At 40.8% G+C, this 18444-nt stretch overlaps 1 protein-coding gene across 7 annotated transcripts in view; it reads left to right on the forward strand.

The window, feature by feature from the left end:
* Positions 1–495: 495 nt before the first annotated feature.
* NKTR (natural killer cell triggering receptor) overlaps positions 496–18444 on the forward strand; it is a 38653-nt gene continuing 20704 nt past the window's right edge. For 4 of the 7 annotated variants that reach the window (XM_051768328.1, XM_051768330.1, XM_051768329.1 and 1 more), the window contains exons 1-6: positions 497–587; positions 873–952; positions 9038–9112; positions 11048–11155; positions 11867–11911; positions 13617–13704. In XM_051768328.1, the coding sequence (XP_051624288.1) occupies positions 895–952; positions 9038–9112; positions 11048–11155; positions 11867–11911; positions 13617–13704 (374 nt within the window). In that variant the 5' untranslated portion in view covers positions 497–587; positions 873–894. Of the gene's footprint in view, positions 588–872; positions 953–9037; positions 9113–11047; positions 11156–11866; positions 11912–12226; positions 12255–13616; positions 13705–18444 lie in introns of those variants that run through there. The other 3 variants (XM_051768331.1, XM_051768333.1, XM_051768335.1) reach the window with 3 other exon arrangements.

The following is an 18444-nucleotide window of genomic DNA, read 5'->3' on the forward strand; positions in this document are numbered from 1 at the left end:
TAAGCAAATCTGCGCTCCCATTTCTTCGGAGAGGGGAAAACACCAGAGGGAACCAAGCAGCTATTTCCAGGATTTAAAATCACAGCCCACCACTTATGGGCAATTACACTTCCCACAGGGAGAAAGCACGAGTTAAGAGCTGGATTTATTTTAATTATTTTTTTTTTTTTTAAAGCATTCATCGTTTTAAACACGGCACGGCACCGGGGGATGTCGGTCACGCCATGGAGGGAGCGGAGCCCTCATCCCCTCATGGCGCTGTCGCCCGCACCAAGCCCCCGCCCCCATCCCGGGAGAGCACGAGTTAAAAGTTGGATTTATTTTAATTATTATTTTTAAAAAAAACACCAAACAGTCATCCTTTTAAACATGACGGGGGAGGTCCCTCGCTCATCCCCTCACGGCGCCGCCTTCCCCTCACGCAGAGGGCGGGAAAGGCGGGGAAGGAGGCGGTGCCCGGCGCGGCCATTGAGCCCCGGCGGGTAATGGCGGCCGGCGGCGGCGGCGGCGCCGCCTGGCGGCGGGGCGGGGACAGCGGGGGCTGAGCCGGGGGGCGCCGTGCGGGGACAAAGCGCCGGAGCCGCCAGGTAAAAACCCCGGAGAAAGGGATGGACGGGAAGGGCTGCGAGGGCACCGGGATGGGATGGGATGGGATGGGATGGGAGGAGGGGATGGGCCGCGCCGACGGCGCCGAGCCCGCCTGGGAGGAACCGAGTGCCCTGAGGGCGAGTCTCGCCCGCCGCCGGCGGAGGGTCGGGGCTGAGGCGGGGGCGGGGGGCGGGAGGGGCCGCCCCGCTGTAATTGAAGCCCCGGGTGAGGAGGGAGGGACGGGGGGAGGGACCGCGGGGGCTCCTTCTGTGCTTTGTGTCCAGGTGGCGAGGCCGAGGGGCGGCCATGGGGGTGCAGGACCGGCCCCAGTGCTTCTTCGAGATCGAGATCAACAGGGAGCCAGGTGAGGCGGCGCTCTGGGGGCTTTTCCGCCGCGTTTTCGCCCCTTGGTGATGGGCCCGAGCCGCTAGCAGCGAGTTTGGCGACGGACGTGTTATTTCTGAGTTACTTTTTAATAACTTCTGGTGTTTTCTGCGGTGCTGGACGCTCCTGGTTCTCTCCCGGGTTCGGTTTTTATTTGCACGCCTGAATTTAAAGGTTTGGAGAGGCTCGTAAACTCTGTTTCTGAAGGTAAAAAGCTGTCTGGTGACGTGTTACACCTTTTCTATTATACCTTTGTTATACCAGCTCTATAAACTGTGGAAAATTGGGGCAAGCCGTGAGGAGGCTGGAGATTTACTCCTATAAGTATTTTTAATCATACAGTAATTAAAATTGGGAAGGGACCTCAGGAGGTCATCAGGACTAAATCTTTCCTCCTCCCCCTCGAAATGAGTCTTTTGAATGTAAAAGAAGAACTGACCATTCAGTCATAGGTTATCTCACCAAGTGGGCAGTTTTTAAAAAAAAAATAATTAAAATAAATCCATCTCTTAACTCGTATTTTCCCTATGGGAAGTGTAATTCCCATGAGTGGTAGACTGTGAGTTTTAATCCTGGAATAGCTGCTTGGTTCCCTCTGGTGATTTCCCCTCTCTGTGAAAATGGTTGTACAGATTTTCTTACCCATCCTTCTATGAATGTGTATTTATCGGTGCGTGTCAGTTGTCTCACACACAACTCGGTGCTTTATGTTGCTACTACTTGTCTCTCAGAGAAAATGAATGTACGGGGTGGCTTCATTTATGCTTTCACTTTCATTTTCTGCTTTAATGTTTCTCTGAAAGCCTTTGAATTAAGAGGCTGTATCTCTGAGACTCCAAATTTCGGCTGCATTCAGATGTAACTGAAACCCATTTAGCTTTTTGTTTTCGCCACAATTTCAAAAGAGAGATTGATTCTGTTCTGACTTCAGAGACCTGATAGGGCATATCTATAAATCTGTTGCTATTGTAGACCCTGTCTGAGTTATTTTGATTAACAGTGTGTTTTCTGAGTAGTTTTATTGAAAAGTGTTGATGTAAGTGGAGTTTTGACATGTTCTGTTGCTTTAAATTCGGATTTACTATGGGATGAGACGACTAAAAATGTTGAGATTGTGCAGGTTTCCAGTTAGGGATGGTAGTTTAATGGCATTGATTTATAACCAGGACAATTCGTTCTTCATCGCATTTGTTTTTAATCTTTTTAGGTTTTTGGGTTTTTTTTGTTCTGACTCTCCATGTGAGGGATCTCTCCCTGCACCGTTTCCTCTGCTCTTTATGCTCAGGTTGCTGCTCCCATTTCATAATCGCTTTTGTTGCCTCGTCCCCTCCTCAGCCCTCGGCTGTGCATCGCGAGTGAAAGTGGATTACCTTGCTTTCCCCCCCAAATCTGTTTGGGATTGATGACTGATAGCGGTGTCAGGGAGGAATTGCAGCGTCTGTGTTCCTGGTGGTGCAGAGCTTGGGTTACCTGGAGCAGACCCAAGGCTCTGGCTCACTTTTTGTGGCTGTCTGCATTTATTTTCTCTTCAAAGTAACAGGAATCTCCCAGCTGCGTCTCAAACTCGGGGCCCTGCTGGGTTTATTGCACCTGACTAATGACTGGTGTTTTTGCAGGGAAATGTGCCAATTTGTAAGATGTTGGTGGTGGGACTTGTGCACGATCTTGTCATTCTGCTTTGTTCTGGTGCCTGTTTATTAATTCACTGTGCAACTGTGCCTCGGGAGTTAAGGATATATTTAAAAAGCTTAAACGTTGCTCCCTTAGCTGTGAGATGACCTTCAAAAGCTGAATCGAGTGGTAAATCAGTGCTTCCAGATGACACCAAGCACTAACTCTGAGAGCTGTGCTCTCCTGCTGACACTACTGAGGTATTAAATTTAACTTCTAAACTGCCAGCAGATTTCCAGATTAACATTTTGCTGCTTTGACTTCAATAAACGAGCCCATCTCCTCCTTCATCTTTGTTAGATGTTGGGAGACAGATCTGAGGAGGAGAACAGCCCTGCTGTTTGTTGTTAGCAAAGAAATAGGGCATTGCCCCCACCCTGTCTGCACTGAAAAGCTGAACTAACATCTCCACAAAATGCAGAGACAAGAGAATGTGCCTCTTGCAGCACTGGAGGCACCTCTTTGCCTGCAGAACACAAACCTGTGTCCTTTTTAACACTGGAGGTTCCTTGGAGTCCAAAAACATTTCCCCCCTCCCAGGCTTTGCTTTCCCAGCGTTTGTCAGAATACCTGTAGCAATTAAAAGTAAGGTTAATTTCACTCTAATTAGATCCCTTAGAAAATGCAGCCATGAATAATGTCACTTTGCTTGTGCTTTCAGAAGCTTTTTTTTTTTTTACAGCTTTTGTGTCCATGTTTTAATTTTAGCTACAGAATCTTGGAATAAAACTTGGTGCCAGCTTGTGTGTGCCTCTTACAGTGGGGCAAACTTTGTGGGCTTAGTGTTTTTTGAGTCTAAATTTAGGCTGCTTTTAGGAAGTTGCCTGTTAAGCATTTTTTTTTTCTGAATGCACGTTGTGGCTTGTAATTTTTAAACAGCAAACGGGGAATAAATCAGGAGTAAACATTTATTTTGATCCTGGCACAGGCAACACCTCTCCCTTCTTTTGGGCCCCTCACCAATGGATTTGGCTGCTTGCAGCGTGCACATAGGATTAAAGTGCTTACAGCATTCCAAGAATTTGGGGATGGCAGCAGATGCCTATTTAAATAATTCTGTCTTTACTCTGTGAGGCAAAGTCTGTGTGAAGCTCCAGTCTTGCAGGTACCGTGATAATTGGAACAGATGTCCCACTAGGATGTCACAGATGCTGCTCTAGCATTTCATGTGGCCATCCAAGAACTTTTTCCCACATCTCTCCTCCTCACCCCACTCCTGACTGACTTTGTCCCTCATAAAGTATGTTATATTTACTAATTATTGCTTTGTTTCATTTTTATTCACAGAAGAATTTTTTTCATTTCTTTTTTTCTCCTGTCTTTTGTTGTTGTTTGACCCTTTGCTCACTCTTCCACCTCAGTTTTCTCCTTTCCTGGTATGTCCCTTCCCTTATCAGTCAGTCTGTTCTTTCCTTACTTTTCTCTTTCTCGTCCCTTTTGCCTGAAGTTTGGTGTATTTTGGGATTTCAGCTGCTATAAATTTATGTGAGACAAACCCTGCTGTAAAATTCACTGTAGTCCTGTGCCTCCAGTAGTAACCCAGGGATGCCTGAGGGGGTTTTATTGCCTTTCCCAAAGACAGAAACTGTTCTCAACTGCCTTCACATTAACTTTTGAGTCCTTTGAAGGGAAAAAGTTGTATTTTGGCAGAAAATAGATCAGCACTTGGACTGTCCCTGAGCTGATTTGCAATTCAGTTGTGTCTGGTAGAGAAGGAACCAAGGAGGATCCTGTGTGGGGAGCCCTTGTCAAGGGAGACAAGATATAAGATTGCAGGGAACTAGTTTAATAAAAATTGTGTTCCAGTCATCCTGTAGGATTGTTGTCAGTGCAGGATAAAATACCTGAAAACTCACCTTGAGGCCTGGAACAAGTTGGATGAGTAAATGGAAGGCAAAGTGAGCATCCTCTTGTGCCAGGAGAAGGAGAAGTGCAGCCTCTCACTTCCACATCTCTGTGAATTTTTTTGTGTGCAGTACTGGAATATGTTTGGTTTTGTGGAGACCAGGGAAGAGTGGAATGGAGGGAGCTCCAGGCAGTGTTTGAGGGAGCTGGGCAAAGAAGTTTGTTTTCCTTGCAAAGGGGCAGGGAAGTGTTAGCAAAGTGTCAATGGGTCAGGACTGCAGATCCTCTGCTCGGGGGAACTGGGACATCCATTCCTTCAAGTCATCTTTTAAATAAAATCTGTTCTTTTCCCCAGTAAGCTTTTATTTTCTTACACTGCAGCCACACTTCTACTTTAAAGCAATGTCTTTAGATTTATGTGCCTTTAGTGTTCACAAATTTTAGGGATAAATAAACTAATAAAATTCAAATGCAGTCCTTTTAGTGAGCTGTTACTTAAACTTGAATGCAAATCTGTCTGAGCCTTTGGGCCCTTGGCAGCCTTCCTGGCCTCAGTCTGTGCATCACTGTCTTCATGGTTGTAATCCCTCCTTTCTCCTTCAGCAGGATATCCCTGCTCATATCCTGGGAAAAGTGCCTTTTCCTTGGTTTTACTCTGAGAAAAAGATCAAACCCAATAGGTATAATTTTGAATAACTAGCTTTATTTTGAGAGTGTGTATCATAAATTGATACTGGTGTGGTCTAAATATAATAAAGCAAAACAGTTCACATGATATGGAAAATAACTTAAAAATCAATTTGTGTTTGGCTCCCAAAGTTCTTCTGGAAAAGTTAAGCAGCTTAATTGGAGGATTAACATTTGAAACAGTAAACATTTGAAATCAATGATTATTTTAGTAAACTTTGCCCTTATTTTAACATAACATGGATATTCCTACCCCGAATTTTTACCACTTAATTTGAATCAATACTTGTTCTTCCTCAGCAGAAAAATTTGTTTGGGAGTTCAAAAACAAAATAAAACAAAGTTTCTCTAATTGGTGCAGCTCATTAGCCTCAGATAGCACTTTATGAAATCCAGCTTCAAAAATCTCAGACTTCACAAACAGCAAGTGCTGCAATTATAATTATTATTAATGTACCTCTTTCATCACTCTAATTTCTATTAAAAAGCTTTAAAAAATAAAAGCCTGCCAAAAAATAATACTTCATTGAAGTGTTGTTTTACAAATAATAGGTACATGTAATCCCAGCAAGTGAGATCTCTGTGCAGGCTCGTTTCGTGGCTCAAGCCAACTGAGGGCTCTGGGTAGGTTTGGGAGCAGCCTTTGCCTGCTTGACTGGCTCTTTTTAGCAGTTTTTTTGTTTGTTTGTTTTCATTTCCTGTTCAAATATTATGGTTAGTCACAGAGCTCCTTCCCTGATCTGTTAACTTAAACCTTCGCATCAGGGAAATGAGGCTGAAGAAAGCATTGGAAATTTTCTCTCAGTAGTGAGGGATCATTTTGGAGAAGAAGTGTCTAAATCTGAGGAAATAAGTGGCATCTCAAATGCTTTTTTTTTTTTTTCTTTTTTAATCTCTGTTATATCTGCATGTACCTCACCTCGAGTTTAAAATGAGACTTTTTTTTTTATAGGTTCTAATCGTGCATATTTTCATTAATCTTTTTATTAACGGCTGTCATTTCCTGCATCTTTGCCCAAGGTGTGAAAATGTGTTTGATCTTTCCTGACACATTTAATTGCCTGTTTGTCAGGGGAACATATAACCTTCCAGTGATAATGGCATTCATGGAGCTGGAGTAAAACACAGCCAGTAACCCAGCAGATGGATACACAGCGGGGGGTTTCTGTTGGATGAGGAGGCAGCAGCAGTTTTGTGTTGTTGGATAGAACTGGGTAAGCAGTACTTCAGGTTTTATGGAGGAGAAAGTCTTCTTTTAGTCTGGATCTGTAACCTCTGGGTGTTGGAAATGCGTGTTACAGTTTGTAGGAGTTGAAAGGTGTGAGAAGGCCAGGCTGGATGGGGCTCTGAGCAGCTTGGTCTGATGGAAGGTGTCCCTGCCCATGGAAGGGGATGATCTTTAAGGTCCCTTCCAGCCCAAATCATTCCATGATTCTACAAGCACCTTGTTACTGACAAAGCTTTAGGGAAAGACATGTTCAAGTCTTGATGCCTTAGTTGTGAAAGTGCCCTTTTCCATCTTCTGCTGTCATCTTCAAGAACTTAAGGTAATGTTCTTCCACCAGAAAAAAAGAAGTGGTGTCTGCTGCTTAAAGTGCTAAATATGATGGAATTATAAGTAGGACTTGCAACCAGAATCCTACAATTTATGCCTAAGGCTAAAAGTCCCTTCTGGAGCCTGCAGGCACTGTCACCTCCCAGTTATTTGACAGCTGGCACCTTGGAATCAGCAACTGGAACCTTGGAATCAGCAGCTGGGCTGTATTTCTCTTCTCTGAGGAGAATGGGGATAGTGGCAACTTCTTCCCTGGAAAACATCATGTGTTATTTCACACAGTGAATGCAGGAGGGATCTTCTCCTCTGGGGCAGGCTGGGAGAGCTGGGAGTGTTCACCTGGAGAAGAGAAGGCTCCAGGGAGACTTGAGAGCCCCTTGCAGTGTCCAAAGGGGTTCCAAGAGAGCTGGAGAGGGATTGGGAGAAGGGATGGAGGGACAGGACACAGGGGAATGGCTTTAAGCTGAAGGAGGGCAGGTTTAGATGGGATATTGGAAAGAAATTCTTGGCTATGAGGGTGGGGAGGCCCTGGCACAGGTTGCCCAGAGAAGCTGTGGCTGCCCCTGGATCCCTGGAAGTGTCCAAGGCCAGGTTGGAGCAGCCTGGAAGAGTGAAAGGTTTCCCTGCCCTTACCAGGGGGTGGAACAAGATGATCTTTAAGTTCCCTTCCAACCCAAACCAGTCTGAGATTCTATTCCATGATTCTATGAAATGTGTCCATGGCTTTCTAAAGCACTTGCTTCAGTTCAGCATTTTTCCAACAGAAGAATGGGAATGGGACTTCTGTTCTCCTGGATTCCTGGGCTCTAATGGAAATGGGTAACTTTTCTGCTGAAGTGTCTCCTCCATTGTGTTCTTTGTATGGATCTTCAATCCTCACAGCTTATAATGGTTTCTTTACCTCCAAATAACTCCCTTTTCATAATGGTAGTTACAGAGCTGCTGTTTGATGTGAGATCCATGAATATTCCCTATTTCTTCATTCTTTGGACACTCTCCCTGCCCATTTCCTTTAGATTTTCCTGCTGTAATGATGAATGCTTAGAGAACATTCTTACTGCACTTAATGAGACACAGACATTTCAACAGCTGAAGGCAGCTGGAATTTTTACCTAAGAGTACAAACTTCAGGTGGTGTTATTTCATTCCTTCCTTTTTGAACCAACAATTCACCTTGTTATAATTGTATATATTTGGACAAAGCCTTAATGCAGTTTCTTGGGAGCCTCTTAATTTTTTTTTTTGGCATTAAATGAAATACATTTCAACTTCAGGTTTGTTTTTTTTTTTTCTTTAAAGGGAAGAAAAGAGAAGTTATTCCTGGAGCAGTTACTTTTTAAAATGATCCTTGAAGTCTTACCAGTGTGCACCACTAGAGTGTAGTGCTCATTGATAGATTGTTACTGGTCTTCTTGTAATGCTGGCCAACAGTGTGGCTTCTATGGTTTTATTTCACAACCTGTAGATACAACTTTTTCTGTGCTAATTATGTATTTTCTAAAGATTTCATATATTTGGGAATGGTTTGGGTTTGGTTTTGTTTTTTTTTTTTGGTACTCTGCATCTCAGTATCTTGGAAAATGGAATAGAAAATATGAATCAGTTTTAAAATACTTTTCTTTATTAAAATACGGCTGAAAAATGATTTAATGTAGTTTTAGAAGGTAGATAACAAAAGGAGAAAGTAATATTTAGTTAATAGTATCTGGCAATTAGTCCTGCCTGCCTTTCATCTTTCCTATTTGGTTTATCTGGTTGTTGTTTTATTGTTTTGTTTTGTTTTGTTTTTTTAAACTAAAGGATTTTAGACCAAAAGCACCAATGCATCTGTAATCCTTAACATGGTATGAAACTAAATTGGACTTTTTGGGTCATGATCCCAGGGAAAACTGTGGAGATGTGATTATTAATGCATTTGTATAAACATGGTAATTGGGGAGGGAATTCCTCCAGCTCTCTGAGGGCTTGTGTTTATGGCAAATCTTTCTCAAAACAGATCTGACATGATAAACTATTTTAGTAAGTCGGTTTGGCTTTCCAGGTTCAAATCAAAATGGGGTCATTAGAATTGTTAATAAATTAACTGTAATGATATTACTTAATTTTTTACAGTTGTTATTGTTCCTCCTTGCAGCTTATTTTAATATTTGCATATTTAAGATGCTTTCTTATTCTGCTTAATGAAGCAGCTTTTTCTCAGAAAATGATACTTTCACAAATGCTGATTTTATTTATATGGAGACTTTCCCCTATTATTCCAAAGAGTTATAAACCTCTTAATTTTATTTTTTTATTACTGTTTTCTAGTTGGTCGAATTATGTTTCAGCTCTTCTCAGACATTTGTCCGAAGACTTGCAAAAACTTCCTTTGCTTGTGCTCAGGTAAATAACTTTGCTTATATTTCAAATTTTTATGGTGACTTGCAATTATTATTTGTTTATACAAGTATAAAACACAGCCACGGGCTTATCTGAGGAGCTAAATAGCTGTATAATGGAGATCACTCAGCACCTAATTCAGTGTATGTCAGGCTGGCAAAGCTCACCTGCCCAGGGGTTATCCCTTACAATCCCTGGGTGACTCCTCCTCCACATCCCACTTCCAAGTGATTTGCAGCACATGGAAAGAGCTGCTTAGGCAGGAGGAGTTACAAGTAGATGGAGCTCAGAGATTTTGTCTCTTTCAAGCAAAAATCAAACACATTTAGGGCAAAAAAATTCAGAAAAGAAAAGCCCAACCCGTGAGCTTTGTGCTGGCTGTTGTGGAAAAGTGTCTGAGCTCGGGGAGGTGCTGCAGCTCCAACCGGTGGAAGAAACTGGTCTGTGTTTTCCCTGCCTGGGAAAGTTGTGGCAATGCTGTCAAGGAGGGTAAAAAATGAGATTAAAACTTCTAACCGTGGTCTAAAAGCTCACATCTCAGTGTCCCAGCTCAATTCCATGGTCAAGTGCCATGCAGGATCCCATTCTCCAAGGGGATTATCCACAGCCTGAGGGACGTGCTGGAACATGGCCAAAACTGGGGGCACAGATTCCTTGGGATTGATTGAGGTGGGGTTCCCAATGCTGTAGCAAAGAGGGGCATGTTTTGGGGTGAAAGGGGGTGTGTCCATGCCTGTAATAAATAGCTTTGCTTGCTTGACTCCTGTGGAAAATAAAACTGGGGTAGGAGGAGGCCTGGATGGTGGGTGTGGAAAAGAACTTGTATTTGAGGGAAGACTTCTGTAAGTCCCATAAACAGCAGTGCCCTGAATGGCTTTTGTGCCACAAACTGCTCTTTGCCCTCATCCTGGCAGGGATGGGCTGTTTGGAAGGGCAAACTTGGGATGTTTGAGCTGTCAGTTAATTTGGGGTGGAGGAATAATAGATTGTAAAGGGTGGGGTTGTCTCTGGGTAAGGAGTGTACCTGCATTTCTGAGGGCATGTGCTGGTTACATGTCCTCTGACTGCCTGTCAAATGCCTCTTTCATAACCAGTGGTGGTATGAAAGTGAATATTGATTTATTTATCCTGTCTCCTTACAAAATAACTCCTGTACATGTGGTTTATATGGGATTTCAGCTGTTGCACAGGGCATAATGTATATATTCTTAATTGCCATGTTCTGCCAGCTCCCCTCTTCCCAAGAGCTAAAGTGTCTCTTGGCATTCCCTGAGTGGAGCAGTATAAATCCCTCATGAACCTACTACACCTCCCCATCCACATGCCCATTGTGGTTTTCCTTCTGGATTTGGGAGGAAATGTTAATGCAACTTGAGGTTCTGGGATCAGCTGCCTCACAAACCACCCCTGACCTCCAGCTGGCATTGAGGGGTGGCCTGACACTGTGCATGGACTGGTGAAGATGTGACACATGCTTGGAGCAGCTCAATCCCACTTTTCCAAGTGTGGATCACATTGAAACCGAGCTGAAGCCTGTTCTGAGCTCACATTTCTCTCCTGGGAATCATCTGGCACATCCAGATGTGGAAGTGCTCTGAAGAGGACTCTGTGAGCTGCAGCTGAGTGCAGCTACAACCACAGAAAACAGTTAACCCATCATTATCCTGAACTCTTGTTTCCTTATGAATTATCTTGGGTGGATTAACATGCTCTTCCTTGGAAAGGGAGGACATTTTTTTAAGGAACAACTTAATTTTCACCTGAGAGTCCCTTTCTGCTATTTATGGATGGTGAAAAGGCAACAGGTAGGGCTGTGTTATCTTTCATAGCTTTGGTATTTGATGGCTCCCATATCCATGGGCACTGGGAAGGTAAAAGCCATGGAATAATTTGTCCAGTGACAATCTGTAGATTCTTTCTGTTTAACCTCCTCTGCAGGTGAAAAAGGAATTGGCAAAACAACGGGAAAGAAGCTTTGCTACAAAGGCACCACATTCCATCGTGTGGTTAAAAACTTCATGATTCAGGGGGGGGACTTCAGCGAAGGTAAAACAGCACTTGGAAAACTGGGGAGTTTTTTAAAGGGAACAGAAACGTTGTAACTGATGTGGTTATAATGTGTAGAACCTCAGAAAATGGCATGAAAAGTATTGCAATGCCATAAAAATATTTCCTTAGCTGTGAAGTGTAGCCCAGATCACCCATTTGTTAATTTTTGAAGTTCGAGGATATTTCAGCTGATGTAAGATTGGTTTATTGTGCCACTGGTTACTGTGCCATTTGACACATCAACTGATGTGTTAAATCCTTGCTGGAGGGTTTTATCATTTTCTATCTTATTAAAACCATTCAAATCCAAACTGGAAGTGCTTTTACACTCTTGTGTCTGCAGCAGAGGCAACACTGATACAGGAACAAAACTGTTGGAATAAGTTTAACAATTAAGTAGTGAGCGAACGCTTAAGTGTTTAAAAGTATCTGAAGGAAGATTTTCCAGGAGTTTCTTTGTTTCCTTCCCTGCAGTCTGTGTACAACAGGATGTTTTATCCTGTTGTCCTTCCCAGAAATCCCTCTCCTTACCAAAAATCTTTCTTTTTTGCTGTGTCCTGAAATCTTGTGCCTGATCAAATGATTGTGGAGGAGGAATATTCCTGTGTTGAGTAAAGTAGCAGTGCCTTGTAAAACACTGGTGGAATGTTATGTACAGCTTTTGTAGAAATGAAATAAAAGTTTTAACTGATGCTTTCTGATGTGTAGGTAATGGAAAAGGAGGTGAATCTATTTATGGTGGCTATTTCAAAGGTAAGAGGAAATATGTCTTTGCAGATTCTTTATTCAGTTCTGAGATAAACAAGTCTTGATTCCCAAACTACTTAATGAAAACAGGTCTACTCATAGATCACCTTTTGCATGAAACTAATGTTGCATGAGAATTCTTTTTTATATGCATGACTTTCAGATAATTTTTTTTTGTTAATATTTAACTTTAACTGACAATTAATTAAGGCTAACATTATTGGTTAAACATGACTTTCAGCATGGAGGTTAGGCAACTTTATTCATGAATAAACTCCTATCTTCCTGCCTAAAACTGTCAACATATTCTTTTGTTTATAGAGAATGTGGTCTTTTGCAAAATGAAAAGGTAAGAGACAAAAGCTCAGTAACACAAATTCAAACTCTGTTCCCTTGTACCCTCCCTAGTAAATATATAGACAACTGATACATCCCTTTGTAGATGGATATCTGTGTTGCTTGGAGAAATGAAGAGTTCTGTGTCTAACCTTTCTGAGGGTTAATGACTTATTCTGAGAGAGAATCCTGCCATAATTTCCAGCTCTAAACAGTTATTTCTTCTTTTTTTTTTTTTTTTTTTAATGTCCCTTTTCCTCCCCTTCCCCTACTCAAGGTTTGTATGCTTAGTGTTCATTTCTAAAGTGTTGTTTACAAGCTACACGAGTTATTTTCTTTGCAAAGGATTTGTAAATAAATTAAATTTACCTCTTTTAAAAATCTGTAGGAAGGAAAATGGTGAGTTTATGAAGTATTTGTTTAAAAGACAGACAATTGTTTCTGAAAAAACAGGTGGCTACTGTGGTGTTCAAATATTAAGACACTGGATGTATTTGTTCTGTATGTGTTGCAAGTAGCTCTGCCTGGTTGTGCATGAAGTTTCTCTTAAAAAAGAGACCTAGTTTGATGTTGGAGTATTAAAATCTTTAGTCAGGGGAAGTCTTTAATAGATCCATAAATTAAGAAGTTACTCAAGGTTTGTTTCTCAACATGGTGAGTGCTGAATATGCAGGATTGAGTTTTGATATATAATCTAAAAAGCTGCAGCTTTGTACACTCAAATTACTATTTTTACTTCTGAAAATGACCTTCAGAAGGTTTTATATTATTATGCTGTGCAACCAGAGCTCCTCTTTAATTCACTGGAATATAAAATGCATGTTTAGTTTAGTCTTAATTGGTTTTATACTTAGATTCAGATATTTAGGTGGGTTTTTTTTCCCCTTGTATGTTTTGAGCCTTCCAGTTTTGAAAGGATAGCTGGCATCTTTAAGTGCCATGCCAGGGAAATAAATAAATGGCTTTTTCTCCTGGTCTTTCCACCTGGAATATAAATAACAATATCATGTATGTTAAGTCTTGTTTTAGAATGTTAGTAATTCTGCCAACTTTGTTCTTATCCAAATAAGACTGGATTAAAATCCAAATCTGTGAGAATCTAATGTTAATCAAAGGCACTAATAACGACTTTAATTATTTTCATTAGAAATGTTTGCACTATATCTGAAACTTTTCTGCTTTGTCTCAACTTTAACTTTCAAGAGACTTATTTAAACTTGTTTTTTCCCCCCACCCTGTTCACGTTTCTCCAGCAGCAGCAGAATTTCTCCTCGTAGCATCCATAAGTTACTAAATAAAAAAAAACAAAACAAAAACCCGCCTGCCTTGTCAGGGGAAAAAAAAAATCTGACAAACATATTTTTTCTTCAAACAGATGAAAACTTTATTCTCAAACATGACAGAGCGTTCCTTTTGTCAATGGCAAACCGAGGGAAACATACCAATGGTTCCCAATTTTTCATGTGAGTAGATGTTGATCCCACAGTCGAGCTTTTCTTACCCAGAGAAGCGCCGTTCATGAGAAAGATGGTATTGCTAAAATTCTCTATATCCGTGTTCATCCACCTGAGTTTTAGCTGGGATGCAGGGGTAAAATGCACTAGGGTTAGAAGCTTGGATGTTCCTTGTTCATTGCTTTTTTTTTTTTTTAATTTACCCTCAAAATAGGGCTGATTTCGTTCAGTTCTCGGCGTCCAGAAAATAAATTCTTTGCTTTTCTCTGCGCCCCAAATTGTATCAGATTATCTGCAAATTATGATTGTATGCAAAGGGGAGTGAGATCTAAAGGTGATTTATACATGGTTTTGCATGTGCTCCTTAAAATGTGATGATTTATGATTTACTTTGGGGGGATTGTTTTAGTTTTGTTTGTTTGGTTTTTTGTTTATTTTTTTTTCAGGAGGATTAGAATGAGTTAGGCTTTTATTTATTGGGGTTTTTTGTTTGCTTATCGTTATTCTTATTATTAATTTTTGTGTTTTGTTTCTGACATGCTTTCTTAATATATGCCTGCATAATTGTGTTTACTTGTGCTTAAACCAATACTCTAGTACCAACACTATGTAAAATTATGTGCTGATAATCAGATTTTTTCTTCACTGCTTAAAAAAAACCTTTCCATTCTAGTAGCCACATTCTGCTCAAATTGTAGAAAACACATGACTACTTTCAGTAAATACTCAGGTCTGATAATTGAGGGTTTTCTGGTTAAAGCAGCTGTATTTTAGGTTCATTATCAGTATTTTTAAGCTTGCTAATTTTCCTGTGATTATTCCTCCCTCTTAGAAACTGCCTCATGTTAATGTTTAACACTTTGTATTTGGAAAGAGCAACTTTATAACTTCAGTCTTGTGCTGAGAAGTACTTTGTGAAACAACCCTGGGGTTTTCAAAAGCAAAGTTTAGAGTAGTTACTTCACTAGAAAAACTCTTTTTTTTTTTTTTTCCTCTTTGCCATCTTTCTTGGGGGAGAGGAATGAATGGCGCTTCCCTGTCTGCAGGAAAGGAGTAAATTGTCCTCGAGAATCTTTCTTTTTATTTTTCTTTGCCTGAAAAAGATCTTCAGTATGATCTGATGGAGTTCAGATAAGAGACATTTTTAGGCCTCTTCCTAAAAAAAAAATGTCCCAAAAATGGAAAATGCACAAGGAACCTTAAGAGAGAGTCTTTCACAATTCAGGCAATCCATAGTGATAAAGTTGCTTCAAAACTTGGTTTCTGTTACCTTCAAAGGAAATTGTAGATGCTGTACTTCCTTACATATTAATCTGAATACATCTGTGTGCTCATTAATATGGAAAACAGTCTGTATAAACAATACCCTGAATATAAAGATATATATTATATAAATAAGCTCTCTGAAGGCATTGCTTCACTATTTACTACGTGGTGACTTCCTTTGGGTTCCCTTGCCATGATTTTCCATTTTTAAGCTTATCTGAACAATACATGAAAACCTAATGATGTCACATGAGTCAAGCAGCTGTCATTTGAGGGCTCTAAAGTTTCTTTTCTCTCCTGCATTTAATTCCAAAGTCATCTTTTTCCCCTTAGGCTTTAGTAGACTCAGCTGGTTTGATTAGGTTTGAACCCCTTTGTCTCTCCCCACACAGGTTGTGTTGGATGCTAAATTATAAGTTGGACAGGAAAATAAATGAACAGAATTTAAGAGCACTTTCCCCAAATAGAGAAGTATTTTGAAAGATACAGACTTCTTAAAAAAAAAAATATCTGATTTTTCCTGAAATCAGCATGAAGAGAGAGTGTTAGTTTGGGAATTCAGAGAAAGAGATTTAAACACAGTTATCTCTGTGGAAGGTGGGTTCCCCTCAGCTGCCTGTAGGAATCCAGAGCTGGTTTTAGGCTCTGGGGGTGTCCTACCAGCTTTCAGCTGCTGGGAGGGATGGATGTGGATGTTCTGATTGCCTTCCTGCCCCAACCAGGCTTCCTGGATATCCTGGGATGTCTTAAATGACACTCCAGTGCCCTGGAGTCAGGGAAGTGAGTCAGGATTCCAAGTGGGAAACAACTGCTGCAGGTTTTCTCTGGGTAGTTTCTGCCTGAACTTTAAAATGCAGTTTATTAAAGCAGTTACTCTTGCTTGGTAGCATTTGTCTGATGCCCTCAGGGACTGTACTGTGCATCCATACAGCTTTGCTTTAGTAAAATATTCACTTCCTTTAGTGATTTACTTCAAGCTGAAATTAAAATGTGCTTTTTATACTCCAAGTAATGCTCAGTTTCTCTGCAGTTTACCATTAGGAAAATTTTGTTCTTCAAATGTATAACCTGAAAAGTGTGTGAAAGGCAGTCCTTAGATTTTTTTTTTTTTAATGTTTGAATATGTTTAATTTTATTGATTAGATCTGTAGGGAGGGAAGTAGCTCATCCCCTTCTGAACTTCTTTAGATTTTTTGCATTTATTTTCATAAATACAAGGGCTGAGAACTCTTGTTTATTGTGCACATCTAATGTAACAGAGAAGGAGTGCAAAGAAGTGATTTTCTTTTATATATCTGTCCAAGTAGGGCTGAAATAATGGCAAGAATCCTGACTAAAACAGTTTTCCTTATTCATCAGGAATGCTTTCCCTGCTTACCAGTGAAAAGTGTCACTTGGAATAACGAGTCCTTACAGGAATTAATCAGGCAGCAAATCTCTTTGGCAGGTTGCACTGACAAGCCAGTCACAACAGGACTCTGCAATGCCTAAAAATCATTAAAAGTTGATTTAAAGTGGTCAGTTTTACCCGAAATAGAAGCTCCAGACTCATCTTAATGTAAACAGGCATCTGACTCATCCTAAAATAGCCTCAGCTTTCTTTGACTGGCAGGAATTTCTCTGACATGACTGAACCTGAAGAATTTCTAAGCAACAATAGAGAACTGGGCATGGAAAAGGCAGTGGAAGTGTTGCTGGGAAGCTCCAGGGAGGGCAGGGTGAAAGGAATGACCTTAAATTAAAGCACTGGTGCAAACTGGCAAGGTGCAGGGGTAGAATGAGGAGTCAGAAGTGTGTCTGTGTAATGTCAGAGGTGCTGTGTTTAGTGCTGGGGCACTGGTTTCCCCCACTTTTTTTCCTGACTGGAATAAGAGCAGGAGTTGGGTGGAAAGGAGGATGTTTGGCTGAGGGAGGATCATGTGTTTCATGCAGATATATTTGAAATAGGCCAAGTCTGTTCACATGTTCCTGAGAAACATTTCCTGCTCTGAAGGAACACGTTGTGAGAGAGACCATTCAGGTGAAATACAGGAATTTCAGTTCCCTTTTCCCAAGGGGATCTGTTGTAGCAGTTTATTCCAGGCTTGTGTTGAAGACAGTTGTAAGGCACCAGGCTATAAATCAGCTGTTTATATGTTCAGAGAGCAGCACTCTCTGATTCTTTTCTGGGAATAACTTCCTTTAGAACCCTCGGGTATTTTGCAGGTGTTCTAAACACCATCTGGGTGTGTTAATCTTGACCTGTCCTGTTTCCACGTGGATATTCAGATATGGAATCCCTAGGATGGGGCAGAGGTTGGCAGGAACCCCTCTAGAATCATCTTTCTTGTTCTAGATCTCCAATACCTGCTTTGAATTGCTGCTGATAATATAATATTAATAGTAATTATTGGGGGAGCACATCCAGAGCACTGCACAGATACAACTGATGTCTTTAGGCCCCTGATTTAGAGTCCAGGGGGGGATACTTGGTCTGGTCTTGGATATTCCAGGCTGTTTTCCTGTGGGGAATGTTCCTCTGGAGCCACATCCTCTGCTTCTCACTCGAGCTGATCTGATCTCTTGTCTCTCTGGAGCAGCTCCATTGTGCATTTGACAATTCCCAACCTGCCAGGAAGGAAAGTCACCACTAAAATAAGTGCAACTCTTGTGAAAATGAGTGTCTTAAGTTCTTAAAAAAAAAAATTAATGACACTCTTGATCCTCCAAGTGCTCACCTGGGCTTAACTCTGCTTCCATGGTCATCCAAAACCTGACAAGCTACACTTAGTAGAAAATGAGAAGTGCCTGTGCAGAATGAACAATAAAGAAACAACAGGAAGCAAAACAAAATAGCCAACCTCTTTGTTTTATTTTCCCTGGGAAGTTGTGTGTAATGATTAATTTATTGCCTAGGTATTTAGCTCTATAGCTTGCTGAAGAATACATCCCTATTGCAGCTTTGAGAGGAGTCTGAACTCTGTTCCTTATCAGCCCAAATTCTTGCCTCTGTGTTCAAAAGCTATTTAAAACTTGAGCCTGATTTCCTATTACTGCCAGGTTTTTATTTTTTTTTTCCATGTTGAGGGTGTTGTTGGCTTTAATGTGTCTCTCAAGCTCTGCTTGCTTGCTCAGAACTAAATAGCTATTTTTTTGTTTTAAAAATGTTTAAATGCGTGGTGCCATGCCTAGTTGCTAAATTCAAACAAACTAACCACTTTGATCTGCTAAATGAAGGATAAAATAAGTTGTGAGGACTCTTTTGTTTTGATTTTACGAATTATTTCTGAATATTACCAGCTCGTTAAAAGCAGTTCATGTCTTTTTGGTGTCCCAAAACAGGTATTTTTCTAATCAACAGTTAATAATTTCTTTTTTTTTTTTTTTTTTTACTGTGAATGAAATACCTTTTGAGCTAACTATTGAACAGTTTATTCATGTAAAACCCCAAAAATGTCAAATGAGAGGGGCTGATGTTGCATTATCTTTGAGCAATAGTGGTTC

The sequence above is a fragment of the Manacus candei genome, unplaced genomic scaffold (assembly GCF_025592945.1).
Source record: "Manacus candei isolate 608988 ecotype Guabito, Panama unplaced genomic scaffold, ASM2559294v1 h1tg000094l, whole genome shotgun sequence".
Taxonomy (NCBI): Eukaryota; Metazoa; Chordata; class Aves; order Passeriformes; family Pipridae; genus Manacus; species Manacus candei.